Below are 17,862 nucleotides of genomic sequence, written 5' to 3'. Positions count from 1 at the left end.
GCCACACAGCCTGGCACTCAGTGCTCAAGAATGGGGCGTTACTGGGGGACCTCTAAATGCAACCATCAAGATCCTTGCCCTTGACTGTCCTCATTATGAAATCCTTTTGCTACATCAATATCCTAACCTTCTGAACGGGGTCCCCGAAGAACTCAAGCGCACTGATTTTTTTTACCTGTGAGATTTTACTCACACTTAAAATATCTTTTGATTGTTCAATTATAAAACGTTGCTAAGGTTTTGCTTTGATCTTGATTTGAATAAAGGATACATAAACAAGATTAAGACTAAATATTTAACTGATGTCCTTTCTTTTGGTCATGAGTGTAATGCTGGCTTAATAAGATAGGTAGACGGTGCTTTCTCCCTTAAACGTAAAAGGTGGTCAGCCACACATTGCCCTGAGCATGGTTTTTATAAGCGAACCTATTAATATAAATGTTAACAATTGGAAAATCACCCACATCCTTATTAAAAAAAAAAAAAAAAAAGCCAGCTCTGCTCTTTAGTCTTCATATACTCAGTAGCCATAAACTGTCGTTTGGCTATGTTATTGTTCAACAAGCTTTCTTTTGCTTTTATGTGCTTTTCAAACTCACTGACCTAAATTTCATCAACTCAAAGAAAGGGTAAACACAAGTGTCAAAAGAAAATTCCATCCAACAAACAGTAAACCTTCCCCCAGCTGTACTCTGTCATTTCCTAACTTGGAAGAACCCATCTATATTGACATTGAGGTTATAGTCGCATCTTATTTTTTTAACACTTCCCCCGTGCTCTGGATTGTTACAGCTTTCCAAAACATGCATCCATTTAAATAAAGCCATATGGTCACTATGACTTCCTAAATTTAGGAAGCTATCTTTTGTAAGTTAGTAATGTTTTGAGGTTGCAAATGGGTAAGAATCACCCACCGTCTCAGAGGATTGTTACTCAAGAGATAAAAGCTGAAGCAAGGGAAAAATCAGAAGTGTTCTGCAACCCTCAGAACACTCTGGACATGAATGGCTGCCAGGGTCTGAGAGAAAAAGGGGTGGGGCATCTTCAGAAACTTTCGCTTACCCCTTGCTCAGATTCCAAAAGCTCTGTTTTGACTCTGACTGCCGGCATCCCATCAAGCATTAACATTCTGTTCTCCAAGGTGTTGATATTCTGAGAATAAAAAAAGGGAGAGAGGGAAATTCAGCTATAAAGCCTTCAACGGAGGACATCTGGTAGAATCTGCCATCATTGTAGCACATTTAGTACTGCTAACCTAAGGTTTTAACAATATAGTATAATTAAGTGAGAATACCCGCACCACCAATTATCCCCCCATTCTGAACTTTCATTAGAAATAATGACCAAGAACTTGAATTAATCAGTCTGATTCTCTGACCTCTGGGTTGCAGGTCAGATGATAATAAACTGGAGTAAGGAAACCTTACATTAATTTATACGGGGCTGAAATAATTCATCAAGCTTTTGCAAATAGTGGAAGGAAATGCAAGGCAAGTTTCTTTATTCCTTTAGCTTTGGAGGTTGTATTGCATACAGAAATCCATAAAGAAGAAAACAGATCACAATAATTTATATACTCTCATATTCCTGTCAAAGTCTAAATGATTTTAAAAGCAAGAAACTATAACACTAGACAGTTAATTCTGGTATTGTGGCATACCTGATCCAATGAAAATTTCCACCTATCAACCTCAAACACCTTCTTCGAAAACAACTAATGTAAGTCTTGGATTAAGAATGAATTCTTAAGCTGAAATCATAATCAAAGAATAAACAACAATTTGTTTTTTTGTTCTGGTATATGTTTGGCTCCATTTGCCACCTCTTGAAAGGAAAACCTTACTTCTATGTGGTTCAGGAGAATTTCCAACAACATTTATAGAAAGATTAAATTAAGGTTATCTTTGACTAATTTCCACAACTTTGGGGATTTTCTGAAGTCAAAAACCTAGGAAGGGAGTCATAAAGCCACACATCAGTGTTTGCTTCAGGCCAAAATCAGGCTCATGTTTTAAAATATGTTGAGAATGCCAACTTTACTCTCAAATACTGACTAAACCCAGAAATTAAAATCACTAAGTTTGACTGAATTTTTAGGACAGTTTCTTTGCTCAGTTATAGAATGTAACTATGACACTTCAGTGGTCTTACTAAAAGAAAAAAGACATTTTCTAAATGTTTGCCTACATGGTGACAAAGGTTAAAATCACTTCTAAACCATCAAGTTTTCCCCATTCATAGAGTTGCTTTTCTCCCCAGCAGACAGTTGGATAAAAACTCCCACTTCAACACATCATAAATTAAATGCTTTTATTACCAAATAATACCAACAGAGCGCAGCATGGTGAAGCTCTAATTATTTCTCCCATTTCTGGACTCTCTTTTTTGTTTAACAAAAATACTCTAAGAAATAAAATGTATGGAGCCACTCATGACAAATATTTGCTCAGAGAAACCAACAGCAAGAAAAAGCAAATTTACACTAAAGCTAACTAATGAGCATTCAGAAATTCCATGCTACCTAGTTTGTTAGGGAATAAAAAGAAAATTACTGTCATGTTCCTCTCTTAGAAAAGTACAATATTATTAACACTGATAGGATACTTTTTTTAATGTTTGCTTTTGATTTGTCTGTATCTTGGAGGGATTTTCATACCCTCATGGCTTAGAATAGGAGGAAATCTGGTGTTAACTGGTGAGCTCAGTGCATTTGTTCCAAGCTTAAAATCCTTTCAGGGAGACTGATGGATTGCTTACACATCAGGCATGGATCTCAAATCCCAACGGGGCACTTGCTTCCACGGTTGGAAGTGGCCAGCTGGGCTTGTCCCCTCTCAGCCTCAGGGAAGCCTAGGAAAGAGGTACCCAACCCTCAAATGCCCAGTCCTTCACAGCAGCCAGGAATTTGCCCTAACAAAGCCTCTGGGAGGCTATTTGGTTGGTAGACAATGAAGGATGAGTTGATATAGTTTCCTACCCTGGAGGAGGTCTTGCCCAGGTGGAAAGGGAAGAAGATGCCTTGCAAAGAGAGGGGAAAGACAAAGAACGGTTCTGGAAAAGCAGGTTTAATGAACTGTTAGAATCTGATTAGAGGCTAATGTCCCTTTTAGTGCTTTATACCAATTTACAGCTGATATACTTCAGCTGTTTTCCTGGCTGGCTGTGATCAACTCATTCTTGTTTTGTTTTTTTTTTTTTTTAAAGGCAAGCTAACCACAGCCTTTGAGGTTAAAAACAGATAAATCATAAAACGCTGACTGGGTTCATATTCCATTGAGTACATTTAAATATCACTGTATTTGCAATATCATTTGTGTTGCTGTTGTTGTACTCAAATAATTCTAGATGTGTTAAAGACACGATTACATGTCAGTTTCATGTACAAGTCAACAAAAATCCAATACGTTTTCCAAAAAAAATTTCTTTTTAAATAAAGTTTGCCCTGCAAATATTTCTCTTCCTCTGGTTTTTCCAGAATCAGCCAAAGCACAGCCATAATAAACATCATAAATAACACTATTCACAGCTAAGGAACCAATCTTTAAGAAACTCTTGCAACTAGTACAGATTCAATGCATACATATGCCTGAAAGTTATATTATACACACATAAGGGATATTAATCTCTGCATTCATGATTCTAACCTTGTTTAGCATAAATACAAACACACATATTCGGTGCATCACACCATATTCCAGACCATCCAACAAGGTGTATGGTTTTTATAAAACACGTGATAATTTTACAGCATTAAGAGTATAGTCCTTGGAACAAAACACAATAGATTTATCTCTCTAAGCTAAAATCAGATACATACAGTCTCAACTGACTGCAGACTTTAAATATGTAACAAACTGTAATAATTTGAAATTGCTGTCAAACATATCTTGCCATGATCTTGATCAAAATGCATTTACAGGAGAATCCAATTGCCCGATTGAGTCCCCAGAGGAAAATAAAATTACAGTCATCAATTTTAGTAACATGGTACTCTTTACGTTGTGACAAACTTTGTGATATTATACAACCCTATATAATTTATGTGCATGTGCTTATATTCATGCACACATCTATATACCTATGCTACTTAATTCATCTGAGTAAACTGTATCAATTACAGCCAAATTTACCAATTTACTGGCTGTTGATCAGTTACATGTGCACTGGATCAGAATGGTACTCTGGACATTCGTACTGGCCAAATAAGATTTGGCGTTTAGCAGTCCAGCTGATACTAGTTCTCCCAGTCAAAGGAGGTATAAAACAACTGTGCTCAATCCTGGCATCTCATAGTATTCTTAATGGAACAGTGAGGAAGGAAAAAAAATGATGCTCACTGCTAATCTCCCATAAAAAAAACAGAGAACAAGGATGACTTTCCAAGTCAACTAGTACAATTTGGAGTGGTAGACTGGAATCCTCCAAATCCCAGAATACAGGTCTCCTCCTCCCCCTCCTCCAGAATATGGGTTATCCAGTTTGCACAATTTAAGTAATAAATAAAGAACACGCTAGTCAACATTCAATAAATCTAATTTTTAAACCACGTTTCCCTTCATAAGCCAAAAATATCTACTGAGATTAGTTGTGATTTCTCAAGATGCAGGACATATTCATTTAAACATCATGAATCTTCACTGTTTGGCTACAGGTAATGAGACGCAAGGAGTCAGACACGACTGAGCGACTGAACTGCACTGAACTGAACGAGAAATATGAATTGGCCCCTCCCATGCCCAAGTTACATTCAATAATGATCAAAGGGACATAGTAGCAATTCAGGATGCATGCACCAAATTGGCTGAGGTACGTTCAGAAAAGACTCTGAGGAGTTTATAATGCAAACATGTGTGTGTGTGTGCTAAGTCGCTTCCGTTTTGTATGACTCTTTGAGACCCTGTAGACCCTAGCCGGCCAAGCTCCTCTGTCCATGCAATTCTCAGATAAGAACACTGGAGTGGGCTGCCATGCTCTGCTCCGGCAGATCTTTGCAACTAAGGGATGGAATCCATGACTCTTAGGTCTCCTGCATTGGCAGGCAGGTTCTCTACCACTAGCGCCACCTTGGAAGCCCTATTGCAAACACACGAACTGGGGAAAAGCATCACCCTTTTTTGGGCTTCCCAGGTGCCTCAGAGAGTAAAGAATCTGCCTGCAATGCAGGAAACCAGGGTTCAATCCCTGGGTTGGAAATATCCCCTAGAGAAGGGAACAGCTAGCCACTCCAGTATTCTGGCCTGGAGAATTCCATGGCAAAAGGAGCCTTGGGGCTACAGCCTTTGGGGTTGCAAAGAGCGGAACATGACTGTGTGACTTTCACTTTCACTTTTTATAGGAAAAGTAAAAGTATCAGATTATAAGGAAATTCAGTTCAGTTCAGTTGCTCAGTCGTGTCCAACTCTTTGCGACCCCAGGAATCGCAGCACTCCAAGCCTCCCTGTCCATCACCAACTCCTGGAGTTCACTCAGACTCACGTCCATCGAGTCCGTGATGCCATCCAGCCATCTCATCCTCTGTCGTCCCCTTCTCCTCCTGCCTCCAATCCCTCCCAGCATCAGAGTCTTTTCCAATGAGTCAACTCTTCACATGAGGTGGCCAAAGTACTGGAGTTTCAGCTTTAGCATCATTCCTTCCAAAGAAATCCCAGGGCTGATCTCCTTCAGAATGGACTGGTTGGATCTCCTTGCAGTCCAAGGGACTCTCAAGAGTCTTCTCCAACACCACAGTTCAAAAGCATCAATTCTTCAGCGCTCAGCCTTCTTCACAGTCCAACTCTCACATCCATACATGACCACAGGAAAAACCATAGCCTCGACTAGACGGACCTTAGTCGGCAAAGTAATGTCTCTGCTTTTGAATATGCTGTCTAGGTTGGTCATAACTTTTCTTCCAAGGAGTAAGCATCTTTTAATTTCATGGCTGCAGTCACCATCTGCAGTGATTTTGGAGCCCAAAAAAATAAAGACACTGTTTCCACTGTTTCCCCATCTATTTCACATGAAGTGATGGGACCAGATGCCATGATCTTCGTTTTCTGAATGTGGAGCTTTAGGCCAACTTTTTCACTCTCCTCTTTCACTTTCATCAAGAGGCTTTTTAGTTCCTCTTCACTTTCTGCCATAAGGGTGGTGTCATCTGCATTTCTGAGGTTATTGATATTTCTCCTGGCAATCTTGATTCCAGCTTGTGGTTCTTCCAGTCCAGCGTTTCTCATGATGTACTCTGCATATAAGTTAAATAAGCAGGGTGACAATATACAGCCTTGACGTACTCCTTTTCCTATTTGGAACCAGTCTGTTGTTCCATGTCCAATTCTAACTGTTGCTTCCTCACCTGCATACAGATTTCTCAAGAGGCAGGTTAGGTGGTCTGGTATTCACATCTCTTTCAGAATTTTCCACAGTTTATTGTGATCCGCACAGTCAAAGGCTTTGGCATAGTCAAGAAAGCAGAAGTACATGTTTTTCTGGAACTCTCTTGCTTTCTCCATGATCCAGCGGATGATGGCAATTTGATCTCTGGTTCCTCTGCCTTTTCTAAAACCAGCTTGAACATCAGGGAGTTCACGGTTCACGTATTGCTGAAGCCTGGCTTGGAGAATTTTTGTTGTTGTTGTTGTTGTTGTTGTGCAGATTACTTTATTTATTTTTTTTTAATTTATTTTTTTTAAATTTTAAAATCTTTAATTCTTACATGCGTTCCCAAACATGAACCCCCCTCCCACCTCCCTCCCCACAACATCTCTCTGGGTCATCCCCATGCACCAGCCCCAAGCAAGCTGCACCCTACGTCAGACATGGACTGGCGATTCAATTCTTACATGACAGTATACATGTTAGAATTCCCATCCTCCCAAATCATCCCACCCTCTCCCTCTCCCTCTGAGTCCAAAAGTCTGGTATACACATCTGTGTCTTTTTTCCTGTCTTGCATACAGGGTCGTCATTGCCATCTTCCTAAATTCCATATATATGTGTTAGTGCATTACTTTACTAGCATGTGAGATGAGTGCAACTGTGCAGTAGTTTGAGCATTCTTTGGAATTGCCTTTTGAGATTGGAATGAAAACCTTTTCCAGTCCTGTGGCCACTGCTGAGTTTTCCAAATTTGCGGGCATTAGGCTTTACTAAAAAACCACTTCATAAAAAAGTCAATCACCACCCTTTTTGACTCAATTCTAACATAACAACAAAATCAACAACAGTAACAACTTTTTTCAAGCATTTATGCCATTCAACCAATAGGTCATTCAAGTGTTTTATCCAACTCCCAAATTTTGGCTGAAATGCAAGAGAATGAGTGAATTTTGCTCGTTGTAAGGATCATCTCAGAGATTAGAACAGTGTCCAGTCAAGGCTTCCATTATCTGCTGTTATGCAACAAGAGGTAGTATAAAACAACTATAATTTTACTATTATTAATATCTTGGTAACACACACAATGGGCTTTTCCGGTGGCTCAGCCATGAAGAATCTGCCTGCTGAGACTCAGGGACACAGGTTCAATCCCTGGTTGGGACGATCCCCTGGAGGAGGGCATGGCAGCACAATCCAGAAATCGTGCCTGGAGAATCCCATGGACAGAAGAGCCTGTTGGGCTGCAGTCCATGGGGTCAAAAAGAGACACAACTAAGCAACTAAACAACAACAAACAAACAAATAATAACGCCTACTATTTGCATATCTGCTGTGGACTAGACACTGTGTAAGAGATTTGTACTCATTTAGTCCTTATATAGCCTCTGCCTACAGTGCGGGAGACCTGGGTTTGATCCCTGGGTTGGGAAGATCCTCTGGAGAAGACAATGGCAACCCACTCCAGTACTCTTGCCTGGAAAATCCCATGGACGGTCAAGCCTGGTGAGCTATATTCCATGGGGTCGCAAACAGTCAGATACGACTGAGCAACTTCACTTTCACTTTCAGTCCTTATAGTAAACCAAGCATTTGAGACACAATGAAGTTAAACTATCCAAGGTCACACAACTAGTAATTGGTGCAGCTTGATTCCAAATCAAATGAGCCTGAGTCCTAGCTAAGCTCCCTCCCATCCACTACACTCCTCTCTCCCTCTCCTTCTTACTCCCTTTCTCTGTGCACATATGCTCACAGGCAACCCTCATCAACACGGGAAAAGACACGAGCACCTTACTGAAGGCCCCAAGAGACGAACTCTAGAATCTCCATCAATGGTTCCTCTCAGGGCTGAGCTGATTCAGTCATTGAACAAATGGGACGTGCAACTTCCAATCACCAGCGAAGTATCAACATTTTGGGGAATAATAATAAGAATTCAAATAAATCACTGGTATCAAAGCTATTTCACATTTTCTTCTTTAAATCAATCTTTCAACATATTTACTTGGCTTATTATGATTATACATTCCTATCCTAGAAACATCTCATAATTAATTCAGTCAGTCCCATCCTGAATTCAACATCCAGAAAAATCTATGGTAATCTGATCTGCTACTATTTTGAAAATAGTCCTGTCCTAAATGGCTCATTCAATGTTTTCACAATAGTTTCATGTACTTAAGATGATATAGGAATTCTGTCTCCTACCTTTTACATTCAAGAGACATACATTTGGGCCTCACATATAATTTATAATCACTTAAAGTATAAAAGCTTATTTTTCTAAGCTCACATAGCCTCAACACTGGTAAATCAATTCTGTAGTGGGCATACACCTAATCAGAGTATCTCAAATGGTACAAAATAAACACCAGTTCAAACGCAGACTGCCCCTCTGACCCAGACTGTCGTGTTTCATTGCTTTGCAGCATGGCAGAGTGGATGTCACATTAATGACCATTCTTAACTGGGACCACTAGAAGTCAATCTATAGACACACTGGGACTCACAGCTTAAATTTCCTTCAGTGGTTTCAATGATCCATATATACAATTTTCTGAAACTGTCTCCAGTCTCAAAAACAAAACCCTTCCATAATCCCCTCACACTGAAACATGGAATTGTGTCTTTCTTAAGAACTGGTAAAACTGCACATGCAATGCAGTAACTTGTATTTTCCTGACAGGAAGAATCACTGTTTTCTATGTTGGTAAAGGGTCGGGAAGATCCCCAGGAGGAAGAGATGGAAACCCCTTCAGTATTATTGCCTGGAGAATCCCATGGACAGAGGAGCCTGGCTACAGTCCACAGGGTCGCAAAGAGTTGGGCACAACTGAAGCGACTTAGTACACAGCACAAAGTGCTAAATTATTAAAATAATAGTTTACACTAAAATTTTTAGAAATGTCATCTGAGCACTTAAATTTCCACCCCAGCATTAATACAAACTGTAATAAAACTAATTTTGTCATTCATACTCTGAATTATTTGGTCATGAGTTGACCAAATCTCTCCTAAAACATGCAGTGAGGGTCTGTGCTACAGCCAAGTTATTTCATTCTATCCAAGCCATGTCTGTGAACCATGAGGCACTACAAAAGAAAATGGGGCAAAGTCAGGGACTAGAGTATAGAAACAAGGTTACCCCTAGGAAAACTAGTGCAACACAACCACAATCCGACTCCAGGGTCTCATAATTTCAAAAAATAATTATGTAACAACTACAATACTTAAAACACATATATAGAAACAACTATAATAACAAGTATCATTTACTGAGCATTTATGCACCAAGTGTTGTTTCCAGTGCTTTATATTTGTTATATCATTCATTCATTCAAAAAACACTGAGTACTAGGCACTGTCTAGGTATTTAGGAAACATCAGTGAACAAAAGAGGAAGTTTTATAGAGTTCCATTCTAGACATTTAGTATCCCAACAATTTTTTTTTTTACTATGTGCATATTAGACAAGAAAATTTAGGTTCAGAGAGATTAAGCAACCTGTCCAAGGTTACTAGTCTATATCTGAGACTAATATCTATTTTCTATTGCTACCAGGGATAGAGATTCTTAACTACTGGGTACTTTGACATTGGCTTCAAAGCTGCACGAGCCCAGCAGTATCTCAGCCACTCTGGCTAATGTCCTTCAGGCTGTTACATCAAAAGGCTGAGAACCAGGAGTACAATGGGAGGAGCAGGGCAAAGGCGGGCTTGCTCATGGACACGCTGAAGGGAGATGATGTTAAGGTCATTCTGAAGTCCTTACGTGTGCGTGTGTGTGTGTGTGTGTGTGTGTGTGTGTTTGTTCAGTCACTCAGGAGATGATGTTAAGGTCATTCTGAAGTCCTTACGTGTGTGTGTGTGTGTGTGTGTGTGTGTGTGTGTGTGTGTGTGTGTGTGTGTGTGTGTGTGTGTGTGTGTGTGTGGTGTGTGTGTGTGTGTGTGTGTGTGGTGTGTGTGTGTGTGTGTGTTTGTTCAGTCACTCAGGAGATGATGTTAAGGTCATTCTGAAGTCCTTACGTGTGTGTGTGTGTGTGTGTGTGTGTGTGTGTGTGTGTGTGTGTGTGTGTGTGTGTGTGTGTGTGTGTGTGTGTGTGTGTGTGTGTGTGTGTTTGTTCAGTCACTCAGGAGATGATGTTAAGGTCATTCTGAAGTCCTTACGTGTGCGTGTGTGTGTGTGTGTGTGTGTGTGTGTGTTTGTTCAGTCACTCAGGAGATGATGTTAAGGTCATTCTGAAGTCCTTACGTGTGTGTGTGTGTGTGTGTGTGTGTGTGTGTGTGTGTGTGTGTGTGTGTGTGTGTGTGTGTGTGTGTGTGTGTGTGTGTGTGTGTGTGTGTGTGTGTGTGTGTGTGTGTGTGTGTGTGTGTGTGTGTGTGTGTGTGTGTGTGTTCAGTCACTCAGGAGATGATGTTAAGGTCAATCTGAAGTCCTTACGTGTGTGTGTGTGTGTGTGTGTTCAGTCACTCAGGAGATGATGTTAAGGTCATTCTGAAGTCCTTACGTGTGTGTGTGTGTTCAGTCACTCAGCCGTGTCTGAAGATTTACCTTGTTCTAGAAAAAGTACCTTGAACCATTCATCAAAGTGCCTCTAAAAAGTTACCCAAACCTGTTTTCCACCATTCTGCTCAGGTTACACCTCAACCAAGTCAAATGTGCTGGTCCTCCACGCCTCTGTATATTCTGTCCCACCTTTGTGTTCCATCACTAGCTGACTAATTCTTTATCTGCTATTACACCAGAACGTAAATTCCAGGATGACCATGACTTTGCCTTTTTGTTCATAAGAGTATGCCTAGCCCCTGGTTTATATGTGTGTCTAACAGGTGGCTCAATGGTAAAGAACCTGATTGCCAATGCAGGAGATACAAGAGACGTGGTGTGCAATCCCCGTGTAAGGAAGATCCTCTGGAGTAAGAAATGGCAACCGAGTCCAGTGTTTCTGCCTGGGAAATTTCATGGACAGCGGAGGCTGGTGGCCTAGAGTCCATCGGGTAGCAAAGAGTCGGACACGGCTGAGTGAGCACACACACATACAATACGCAGTATGTGCTCAGCAAATGTTTGTTGAGAAGAATAAATGCAAATAAATCTAAAATCACTTCATGCCCAGAGTTCATCTGACCCAGGTGGTAACTGGTTGCTGAGAAACAGATGGGAAGAGGTATGTATGTGCTCAGTTGTGTCTGACTCTTTGCAACCCCATGGGCTGCAGCCTGCCAGGCTCCTCTGTCCATGGAATTTTCCAGGCAAGGAAATTGGAGTGGGTTGCCATTTCTTTCTCCACATGGGAAGAAGAGCATACGCAATGAAGGGCAATGAAATTCTCATATTTGTGAAGAACAGTAAAGGATCCATGTGGCTGGAACATTGTGTGGTTCACTGGAAAAGGAACTAGAGATAAGAGCAGATAAGCAACTTGGTGTTAACTGGCAAATGGTCTTATATGGTATGGTAATTCATTGAAAAGTGTTTTTTAGTGACTGCAATGTGCTAGTTGAAAGAGGCCCAAGTGACTAAGAGAGAAAGACTCCCGGCCTTGAGAAAACTGAAGGTAAGTGAGGAAGAAACGTGTTTGGGCAACACACAATAGGTGGCGGGGCATCATGAAACAAAAGCATAATATGTTTAACGTTTGTGTTTGGAAAGCTAGTGCTGGACTTGCTTTGGAAGATGGCTTATCTACATACAGAATTTGATGCGAAGGAAGTAGCCACAGGCTACTGCAATAACTCAGGGGAGAGGTGGTGAGGTCTTGACCCAAGGCAGTGGCAGTGGGAATAAGGAGGAGGAAGATTCTTTGAGAGAGACAGTTTACAGGAAGAAGGAACAGCTTTGGATGAGGACAAGGAAGAGGAAGCATGGGGTGAGAGTCAACAGAAATGTCAAGAATGGCACTGGTTTTCTACATTGGACATGAAGCCTGAGGCAGGATGTCCAGTAGGAAAAGCCAAACGTGCCATAGGGCCCTCCAACATCCCGTAAAGGACCTACTACACTCCGGGATACATGAATCTTTGGGTATACTGTTTAATTTCCATACATTTTTGCTTACTCAGGGATCTGTTATGCATTGAAGAAAATGTCTCACAAGGTGAGTATGTTTGAATATTATAAAAGATACTAACAGAGTCAAATTTATTCAAACTTGGAAACACAGGTTTCGGTAAAGTAAGGGGAAAAAACTATACAAAGAAGTCATCTCGTAAGCTTATATATTCAAGACAAGAATTAACTATGTCTTTACTTTCACTTTTTTTCCTGGGATTTAGTGTTTTACAGACTTTCATGGTTATCAAAACTTAGAACAAAATAGGTATTTGCCAAAGTATGAGTTTAAGAGTACTATATATTAACGTATTCATCACCACTTTCCTTTATGAAAAGTCATTTGGACAGTAATGAAAAAAATTGAACAGAATATGTAATGAAATAACATCACTGGTCCTCTGTGCCTAGGGACAATGAAGATCACTATCAAAAATTAAGTCATTTATTTTCTGTAGGAAACAAAGGAAATGACTATTAACCTGTATCTCCACCTTTCCTGACCTACAGTGATGTCAAATGGGTCCTTATCAAACCCAAAATGGATTATCTTATTAAAACATGAGCTGTTGAGTGCTTGTCTCTGGTAAAGGCTGAAGAAACAGCGCTAAAGAATTAGGAATATGCAAAAAAAAAAAAAAAAAAAAAAAACAACAACAGGAAAAACAAAAATACAAGTTAACTTTTTTTTGTTAGAACTAGTCTAATGAAATAAAAAAGAAACAATCAACCACAAGGGTCTCCACAGTGGCCAGAAAACTACATAAACTTATAAACCAGGTCTTATATTCACTGCCTTATTTTATATGTTAAACATATCATTGGGTTAAGATTTTGTAACAAATATCTCACATTCCTTGAAAACCCTAGGCATGATGTTATTTCTTAAGTATGTTTGAAAAAAGTAAAGCTAAAACAAATGACCTTTACTGTTTATTTTATCTAAGAAGGATTGTCAAAGCATCTAAAAGCTCTATGTAGTGTTTGTCATGTTATTAAAAGGTGAAACAAAAGTAATTGCTTTTAAAGGATTATATCAAAAATACAATGGTGCAACCATAGCATCGCCTAGACAATCATGCAAGACATATCACTGGAAAGGTCTTTCCTGTCTTCCTCAAAACTCTAGGTCCAGGCAATGCAATGGAGAAAGACATCACTAGTTAGCTGCCAAAGGCAAAATGCATACACTCAACCCAAAATTAATTAATCTGTCACCTTCCAGGTACATCCACCTCTAGCCGTTATCTCTCTGGATTCTTCAAACAATGTTTTCAGCTGTAATAATTAATGATGATATCAAATTCTGTGCTAATTTGACATTTTTACTGGTAATGCTCTTACACATCTACTTTCACGTTATCTAATTCCATCTCCAAGAATTCTGACTATTGCACCTTTCACTTTTTTAAAAAGCATTCTATCTTTCAGGTCTGCGCTTTTTTCCTGTACACTTTAAACAATTATACAGAAGTGTAAAAGTTAGACTAGAAGATTGACCAGAACATGGGCCCAGGAACACATTTCCTGCGTTATGACATTCTCATGTTTTCAGTTTTCTTACCTGTAAAATACAGATTAACAGTCTACTTCACAGATTTTAAGGATTCATTGAGAGCATGCATATCAGATACTTTAGCACAAAGCATTTTAACAGTTAGTTAATATTAAGGAATTTTATCAGTAGTAGTAGGTATACTATTTCAACCATTCTACTAAACTTTGCAGAGCCCTCACAGTTTTATGTATGCGATTTCTCTACATGAACTACTACATAACTAGAAAGAAAATGGCAGATTTGATAAAAATACAGTTAATAGGAATTTATGAAAGATTGATTGACACTATATATATATATATTTCTCATGATGAACAGCAACAGTGAACTATTTTATCAGTTTTAAACTGTGAGGATGAACACCAATAACAGACATACAGCTCACCTTGCCACAGGCATCTCAATGAAAACATTTAGTATTCTCCAACTGCTGGGTGCAACCATGTAGTGTCTGAGCCCTTCCTAGCAATCAAGTGTTATTTGATGCAGTGCTCAAAGCCTTTTCTTATGGTTCTCCTTCACATCATTACCCAGAAACACATTATTTTAAAGAAAGATATTCACAACGACAACATATTCTCAATCAAATATTACTTGATGCAGTGCTCAAAGCCTTTTCTTATGGTTCTCCTTCACATCATTACCCAGAAACACATTATTTTAAAGAAAGATATTTACAGCTACAACATATTCTCTGTAGGAGAACAAACCTACAGAGAACCCTTGTAATTTGAGCTGTGGAAAACTTACTAACTTATTTAAGGAAACCAGAACTACATAGGAAACACAAATCCAAAAGGCTCCAAGTTTAAAATCTGTGTTTCAGAGCAATATAAAGCCAGTGATATTAACACCTCCATGCCGTTACCCAGGCTTGAATGCCCCTCCCTCACCTCTGCATGTGATTTTATAACTCATCTTTGTGCCACATTAGAATTTCTATAAAGGCTATGAGAGAGAGAGAGAGAGAGTGTGTGTGCGTGTGTAGATAAATAAAATTTATGGTTATTGTCCCCATAAAACAGTACTTTTAAAGTTCTAAAATGCAACACAAGGAAAATCAGAACAGAGACAAAGTTTACTCAACAGAACTCTGAAATATACTTCTTATTAAGGAATTATGTAACTGCATGGCATTTGTTTAGGCCTTGTTATTTCCTCCAGCCTCTTAATAACCAGCCCCACAAAAATGGAAGCAGTACAGTTTTGAACCTGTATAACACACTGTCCCCTTCATGGATCACAGCCTTGTCAAGGCAAAGGGGCTTGCATAATTCAATGAAGCTATGAGCCATGCCATGCAGGACCACCCAAGACAGACAGGTCATACCAAAGAGTTCTGACAAAATGCGGTCCACTAGAGGAGGAATGGCAACCCACTTTAGTATTCTTGCCTGAAAAACCCCATGGACGGTACGAAAAGGCAAAAAGAAATGAAATTGGAAGATTAGCTCACCAGGTCAAAAGGCATCCAATATCCAACTGGGGAAGAGTGAACTGCAATTACTAACAGCTCCAACAAGAATAAAGTGGCTGGGCCAAGGCTCAGTCATGTGCCCGGTGGTGAAACTAAAGTACGATGCTGTAAAGAATAATATTGGATAGGAACCTGGAATGTTAGGTCCATGAATCAAGGTAAATTGGATGTAGTCAGGCAGTAGATGACAAGATTAAACATGGTCATCTTCGGAATAAGTGAATTAAAATGGACAGGAATGGGCAAACTGAATCCGATGACCATTACATCCACTATTGTGACCATTGTATCTACTTCTAAGGGCAAGAATCCTTTAGAAGAAATAGAGTAGCTCCGATAATCAACAAAAGTGTCCAAAAGCATGGGCTTGTTTTATTTCCAAAGCAAACCATTCAACATCACAAGTCTATGCCCCAACCACTGATGCCAAAGAAGCTGAAGTTTATCAGTTTCTGTGAAGAACTACACCACCTTCTAGAGCAAACAACCACAAAAATGTCCTTTTCATCATAGGGGATTGGAATGCAAAAGTAGGATGTCAGAAGATACCAGCAATAATAGGCAAGTTTGGCCATGGAATACAAAACGCAACAGGGCAAAGGCTAACAGAGTTTTGTCAAGAAAACACACTGGTCATAGCAAACATCCTTTTCCAACAACCCAAGAGATAACTCTACACATGGACATCATCAGATGGTCACAACCAAAATCAGATTATGTTCTTTGCTGCCAACAATGGAGAATCTCTATACAGACAGTAAAAACAAGACCTGGAGCTGTGACTCAGATCTTGGGCTCCTTACTGCAAAATTCAGACCATAAATTGAAGAAAGTAGGGAAATTTGCTAGGCCATGCAGGTATAACCTAAATCAAATCCCTATGCTTATACAGTGGAGATGATGAATAGATTCAAGGGATTAGATACGAGGGGTCAGAATGCCTGAAGAACTAAGCACAGAGATTCCTAATACTGTCCAGGAGGCAGTGACCAAAACCACCCCAAAGAAAAAAATGCAACATGGAAAAGTGGTTGTCTGAAGAGGCTTTACAAATAGCTGAGGAAAAAGTAAAGGAAAAAGCAAGAGAGAAAGGGAAAGATATAGCCAAATGAATGCAGAGTTCCAGAGAATATCAAGGAGAGATTAAAAAGGTCCTCTGAAATGAACAATGCAAAGAAATAAAGGAAGATAGTAGAATGGGGAAGACTAGAAATCGCTTCAAGAAAATTGGATATCAAGAGAACACTTCATGCAAAACTGGGCACAGTAAAAGACAGAAACAGTAAGGACCCAAGAGAAGCAGAAGAGATTAAGAGGTGGCAAGAATACACAGAAAAACTATACAAAGGAAGTGTAAACAACTCAGAAGACCATGATGTTGTGGTTACTTATCTAGAGCCGGATATTCTGGAGTGTGAAGTCAAGTGGTCCTTAAAAGCATTAATATGGAAAAAGCTAGTGGAGGTGACCCAATTCCAGCTGAGCTATTTCAAATCCTTAAAAATGATGCAGTTAAAGTATTGCACTCAACATGCTGGTATATTTGAAAAACTCAGCAGGGGCCACAGCACTGGAAAAGGTCAGTTTCCATTCCAATATCAAAGAAGGCAATGCCAAAGAATGTTCAAACTACCGCACAACAGTGCTTATTTCACATGCTAGCAGGTTTAAGCTCAAAGTCCTTCAAGCTAGGCTTCAACAGTACAAGAACTGAGAACTCTGATGTACAAGGTGGATTTAGAAAAGTCAGAGGAACCAGAGATCAAATTGCCAACATCTGTTGGATCACGCAGAAAGCAAGCGAGATCCAGAAAAACATCAATTTCTGCTACATTGATTATGTTAAAGCCTCTGACTGTGTAGATCACAACAAACTGCGGAAAATTCTTCAAGAGATGGGAGTACCAGAGCACCTTACCTGCCTCCTAAGAAACCTGTAAGCAGATCAAGAAGTAACAGAAGTGGCCGTGGAACAATGGACTGGTGCAAAACCGGGAAAGGAGTATGTCAAGGCTGTATATTGTCACCCTGATTACTTAACTTGTGTGCAGAGTACATCATGCAGAATTATGGGAGGAAACACAAGCTGGGATCAAGATTGTTGAGAGAAAGATCAACAACCTCAGATATGCAGGTGATACCACTCTAATGGTAGAAACTGAAGAGGAACTAAAGAGTCTTTTGATAAAAGTAAAAGAGGAGAATGAAAAAGCTGGCTTGAAATTCAACATTCAAAAAATCAAGATTGTGGCATCTGGTCCCGTCATTTTAAATGGGGAAAAAGTGGATGTTGTGACAGATTTTATTTTCTTGGGCTCCAAAATCACTGCAGATGGTGACTGCAGCCAAGAAATTAAAAGATGCTTGCTCCTTGGAAGAAAAGCTATGAAAACACTGATGGTGTATTAAAAAGCAGAGA

General features: G+C 39.6%; 1 protein-coding gene across 2 annotated transcripts in view; it reads right to left on the bottom strand.

Annotated features, from left to right (window-relative positions):
* The window catches only part of KLF12 (Kruppel like factor 12), a 526,247-nt gene that overhangs the window by 275,726 nt on the left and 232,659 nt on the right, over nucleotides 1-17,862 (bottom strand). For both annotated transcript variants that reach the window (XM_005687692.3, XM_018056508.1), the window contains exon 3: nucleotides 1,063-1,152. In XM_005687692.3, coding sequence (XP_005687749.2) covers nucleotides 1,063-1,152 — 90 coding nt within the window. The remainder of the gene's footprint in view (nucleotides 1-1,062; nucleotides 1,153-17,862) is intronic.

Source organism: Capra hircus, chromosome 12 (genome assembly GCF_001704415.2).
Source record: "Capra hircus breed San Clemente chromosome 12, ASM170441v1, whole genome shotgun sequence".
In the NCBI taxonomy this organism is placed as follows: Eukaryota; Metazoa; Chordata; class Mammalia; order Artiodactyla; family Bovidae; genus Capra; species Capra hircus.
Note: the sequence above shows the minus strand (reverse complement) of the source record. Positions and strands in the feature narration are given on the sequence as shown.